The sequence below is a fragment of the Sardina pilchardus genome, chromosome 3 (genome assembly GCF_963854185.1).
Source record: "Sardina pilchardus chromosome 3, fSarPil1.1, whole genome shotgun sequence".
Lineage (NCBI taxonomy): Eukaryota > Metazoa > Chordata > Actinopteri > Clupeiformes > Clupeidae > Sardina > Sardina pilchardus.
Window position 1 is genome coordinate 31,892,924 of NC_084996.1, and position 5,508 is coordinate 31,898,431.

A 5,508-nucleotide genomic window follows, 5' to 3' on the forward strand; every position below is an offset into this window, starting at 1 on the left:
CAGAAACCCACCCCAAGCGACAGATGCCATCAGCGGCTGTAAATTTTGCTACCGCTCGCCCAAACTAATGACTCCTGCCTCTGCCATGATCGGAATGAAGGGCCCCTGAGGGCGACTGGCTTACCAGGTGGTGGGTCAACCCCCCCCCCCAACCCCCAACCCCCCAAGCCCCCAACTCCCCTCACCCATCTCTCCCCCAAGGCCAAGCCCCCCCAATCCTGCCTGGGCCACCACTAGGCTTCAGAGTAAGACATCTTAGACGACCTGCGTCCTCGTTTCACCGGCTGCTTCATAGATCACAGGGGTGTGAGATATGGTGATGTCAATGCCGATGCAGCAGCACTGAGAGGTGGTGGCTAATGCAGGCTTCCTGTCGGGTCAAAACGTTGCTGCTTTCAAATAAAGTTTGGGAGCTACTCCGGCGTGCAGACATTCTGTTTTGTTTGACCAGACTGATGCCAGGCGGGCTCCGTTAGGAATTTCAATCAGGTTTCGGGGGTCATTAAAGCGGATGAGACAGGCTGATGCATTGATTAGATGTTTTGGCTGCCATTTTGTACCTTACACTGCGCGAGGGGAGAGTGCATTGGCAACATTAGTGGATCATATAACCCATTATACTCTGTTATGGTGTTGCAAACTAGGCCATGAAATAATACACAACATTTAGTGTGCTCCAGTGAAAGCAAAACTAACCCTTCATTCTGTTTGCATACTCAGACAGTCTTTTTTTAAAAACGAAAATGGGACATTATAACAACAACAATTTTCCATTTTCTGTTTTCTCGATCATCTGTGATGATTTGTATTTACAGTCTGCACTGTTTTGAATAGCCGTCCTCACAGAATATTGTTCATAAAAATAGGAGATAACGATAGATCTTCAATAATCAAAAATCCTTATCATTAGTCTTCAAACATTGATTTGTTTTTGTATTTATGGAACTCTCTTATTGGCATGTCTTTACCGTCATTTTTGAGATTACCTCACTGTACTCATGGTAAAATATCACAAGGCTGAAATAAGTTGCGCAGTACCTTAGGCCAGGCCTTTAACTGCCCTTCTATAAAGGCTTCAAAATAGGGTAAAATAGCTCTTTATTTCAGTGTTTCACAGCCACGACACAAGTGGAATTTTGTTTGCTATTTATTTTTTAATTTAGATGTAATGCTTAATATTATGATACATTTTTGGCACATTTCTATTTGAATACATTCAATGAGTTAGCAACTACTTTCACATGTCAAGCGCAGAAAAAAACACAGTTAGAGTCTGCCAACACTCTTAAAGTGGTCTTAGTTGAGGTTTAATCAAGCATTATGATCACTGACATTTAATTGCTTTGTTGTGTACCAATATGTGTGCATCTATATCACGATGGCCTATAGCTGTGCTTTTAAATTTGCATTTACATGTGCGTTACTAACAAGGGCCGCGTTTCCCAGATTTGTTAAGAGGCTCTTAAAGTGTAACTTCACCCCATAACTCCACCCACTTCACATTTCTGAAAAAGGCTTTCAAAATGGGCGAGACGTTCTGAAATTTGGAAGGTAGTGCAGCACTGCTGCAACCAATCAACCATGGTGATTTCGTGTCAATCTGGGAATGAGTGCTGCAGACATGGCTTATCACAGGTAGGCTAATCAGGGCAGCAGGTGTTGGGGTGTTTCATTCCTAATTTGTAACAACCTGGTGACGTAGTCTCGGAAGAAAAGTACAGGACTACGTCAGCATTCCAATAGCATTTTGGACCAAAATGCCATGGCATGTTTCAACCTGTAGAGGGCGCGGAGAGTTATATATCTCCAATACAAAATCATACGAAATGTTGCTTTTCTCGAGAAACACGATTTTTATCAATATTAACCCTGGTAATAGTGCAGGTCACCACTTATGAGTAATTTCAATCAATCAGCACAAAACAGCTCAACAGCTCAAAAAACATATTTTAGGGTGCAGTTACACTTTAAGTGCTAAAAACTTCTTAGGAGCGTTCTTAGAACATTCTTAGAGCGCTCCTAAGAAGTTCTTAGCACTTAAGAGCTTCTTAACGAATCTGGGAAACGTGGCCCGGGCTATTTCAGACTATACAGAGAGTACATTTTCATCTGTGGTATCCAGTGCTGGAGCTGCTCTGTGGAAGTGAGATCCTGTCGGGCTGCAGCAGGCAGCAGACCCTGCGCAAGACAGCGCGCCTCAGCAGGATGTAGACCCACGGGTCCAGGATCTGGTTCCAGGACGCCAGCCGGAGACACAGCAGAAGCTGCTGCTCGTGCTTTCGCACCGGATATGTCGGAAGGGAGCCGACGAGAAACTTCCCAACCGACAAAGAGATGCAGATCTGATGAAGCAGAGGACAAAGGCAGGGTAAATTCCTGTTTTTTTCTTTTGTTTGTCAGAACAATATACTCTTGCACACTTGCGTTGGTATGCTAGAGGCATGCTATGCTATGCTGATTGGTATGCTATGCTGATTGGTATGCTAAAGGCCTGCTATGCTGATTGGTATGCTAAAGGCCTGCTATGCTGATTGGTATGCTAAAGGCCTGCTATGCTGATTGGTATGCTATGCTGATTTCCTGGCATCATTGTTATATCATTATCTGTGAAGGACTGTACTCACCAGAAACGGACACCAGCAAACGCATGACACCACATTAATCACGGCCAGCTGTGTCATCATCTCCACGTCCAGCGAGCGCATGCCCGCAGATGATGCGTTGGCGGGGCCCCGGTGCTTGGCGCCGGCGGCGATGGCGACGGCGACGGACTGCCCGGCTGTCCGCCGAGACGTCCGCCTGGCCAGCAGCAGCGCCGCTCCGCTCGCCGTGTTGCAGAGCACCGACAGGAGGAGGGCGCCGAGCCCGAGGCCGGCGAAGACCAGCGCCAGGGCGGCGTGCGCCGGGGAGAGCTGCCCGTGGACGGGCAGGAAGCACCAGGTGCCCGGGTACTGCCGCGCGTAGCCGCCGACGCCCAGCAGGGGCAGCGCCGCCAGGCCGAGGGCCAGCGCCATGAGCACGAGCGCCGCCAGCCGCGCGTGCGCCACCGTGGCCAGCGCCACGTGCAGGAGCGGGCGCGTGATGCCCCCGCAGCGCTCCGCCGCCATGGCGCTGCCCAGCAGCAGCGGGCACAGGCCGAAGAACACCATGCAGGCGCCGAACATCCCGCAGAAGGTCCGCGTGCCCCCTCCCGGCGCCCTTCCTCCGGGCCCGTGCCGCTGCTCCAGGTGCAGGTAGAGGGCGAACGCGCCCGTGATCAGCTGGCCCGCCAGGTCGGTCAGCAACAGGGCGCGGGCCAGCAGCACGAAGGGGGCCTTGGCCCGGCGGCGGAAGCGCGCGCTGGAGCCGGCCAGCACGGCCAGGCCGACGAGGTTGGACGCGACGCCGAGGCTCATGCTGAGGCAGGACATGGCGTAGGCCGGCGGGGGGTGGAGGTGGCCCGCCGGAGAGGAGGTGGCGTTCAGCGAGCGGTTCCGCGCCACCGAGAGGGACACCGGGTGCTCCAGAGAGGAGAAGATGTCCAGGGGAGAGGTGGAGCAGTCGTTCAAAGCCATCGCCTGCTAGAGGTTAGAGAAGCAAAGATATGATGAGTGTTTATTAGAGAGAAAAAAAGGTGCTGGGGGTCGCTGTGGCGCAACAGGCTACAGCGCTCGTGCCATGTACGGGTCCGAGTGCCCACGGGGACCCAGGTTCAAATCCAGCCTGCGGTCATGTCCTGATCCCACCCCATCTCTCTCTCCCACTCACTTCCTGTCTCTCTGCTGTGTAGAACCAAAACTATATGGCACCACTAAACGGTTCTTCAGACCATTTTGAAGTGTTCATTAGAGGAACCCTTAAGGGTTCTTAAAAGCCTGCATGGTTCTATACAGCACCCAATAACTCTTTCTTGAAGAGTGTGGCCCCTGCTGATGAGACGAGAAGAGGAAATGTTTCACGAGAAGCTGTGTGGGTGAGGGGGCTAGACCATGTTATAGCACAGGGCACCTCTGGCATACATTCAGAAGTAAGAAACTAACCGTCTTAGTTTCCATGGTGAAATGAACGAAAATCATGTACATATATTCATAGACACGTACGTACATACAGGTAAGAAGCCACAGATACAGGCACAGACACACACACACACACACCCTGTCTGAACCCTGTAGCTTTATATATTATGTATTCATTACGTGGCTTGTTGACCGATCAGGCCAGAGACCCCAGTGCTTGTCTCTCTTAACAGCTGCATCCCGTCCCCTACTTCACCCACATACACACTTTCTCCACCCGACCCTACACCCCTAAACCCACTTCATCAACATTTCACACCCACACAATGGAAGTTGAGTGAAAGGTCACCACCTCAATCATGACACTCGCATTGTGCACTTGGTCTACCCAGTTGTTAAGTCCAACGTCACGGGCCCAACAGCTTTTTCCATCTAAAAACACTTACAAGCGCAGTTAGCCTGTTTCCATAACCTACAAACCATGTCACCATTACCTTCGTTTTAATGAGAGTAATTAGTGAGTAATTAGCGTAGGTGTGCAGCCAAATTACATACAAGGTAACATCCAGGCTTCTGCGGAAAATTGGATTTTGTTAAGTTGAGGGAGCAAGTGTGTAGTTGAATGACAATTGTTCTTATCGGCTTCTCTGAATAGCTGAATTTAATGTCAGTGGGGAAAACCAAGCGGCTCTGGAAGCAGTTGCGCCCGGAGAAAGTATTAATGGCACAATATTACACTTTTTTATTGCTTATTCTATGGCAGCCCCAATTCATAGCTTTGCTCTGACTCTGACTGACTTCTCAGTTTTCAGCTTATATATTTTCAATATTTTAAAAGGTTTGTAGACAGTCACAGATGGAAAGAGGACACCAGAGGACCCCTTGCTGAATTTGGGTAGTGCATCAAGACCACCTAATTACAGTACATGACTGCAAGCCAAGGGGAGAACAGGTCATTTGCAAGCCTTCTGTCTCAGACAAAGTGAGAAGGATGATTACTCATCGTTCTTGTCCTGTAAATAAACACATAATTATGACCACCACGCTAACGAAGCAGCACATTTTTTTTCTTCCAGATGTAGTTTTTTCAATGATTCCCGAGACACTAAAAGACCAGGCAGGCTGCGCCAAACTTGGTGGGCATGTAGCCCTACAGGGATGACATGGAACAATTTTTTTGTTTTTTGTTTTGATCTGTCGCCCCTCCTCCCCCTGCAAGGTGGTTTAGGCCATACACAGTTATCTGTGAATGTCTCCAGAACCGTAGGGCCAAGGATGACCAACTTTTTTTTCTTATGTTGGTCTCAAGGGGCCATGTCAACTCATCCCAAATCCACTCATTTGAGGTACAGTGCCAGTGAAATTGAAAAAGCAAAAACGATGCTTTGTAATCGCAGGTAGGCTACTGTATCTTTGGCTGACATGAAATTTGAAGTGTAGGATCATTGTGACACCCTCTGAATGTATGCTGATTTTTCTGGAATTCCATACAGTAAATGAATGTATGTGTACA

At 49.1% G+C, this 5,508-nt stretch overlaps 1 protein-coding gene across 1 annotated transcript; it reads right to left on the minus strand.

Annotated features, from left to right (window-relative positions):
- Positions 1–2,105: 2,105 nt before the first annotated feature.
- Positions 2,106–3,562, minus strand: ptger1c (prostaglandin E receptor 1c (subtype EP1)). Its single transcript, XM_062531001.1, has 2 exons — positions 2,625–3,562; positions 2,106–2,342 (listed from the first exon to the last, which is right to left on the minus strand). The coding sequence occupies exons 1-2, from the start codon at positions 3,552–3,554 to the stop codon at positions 2,106–2,108; spliced, it is 1,167 nt and encodes a 388-aa protein (XP_062386985.1). The 5' UTR covers positions 3,555–3,562.
- Positions 3,563–5,508: the final 1,946 nt, after the last annotated feature.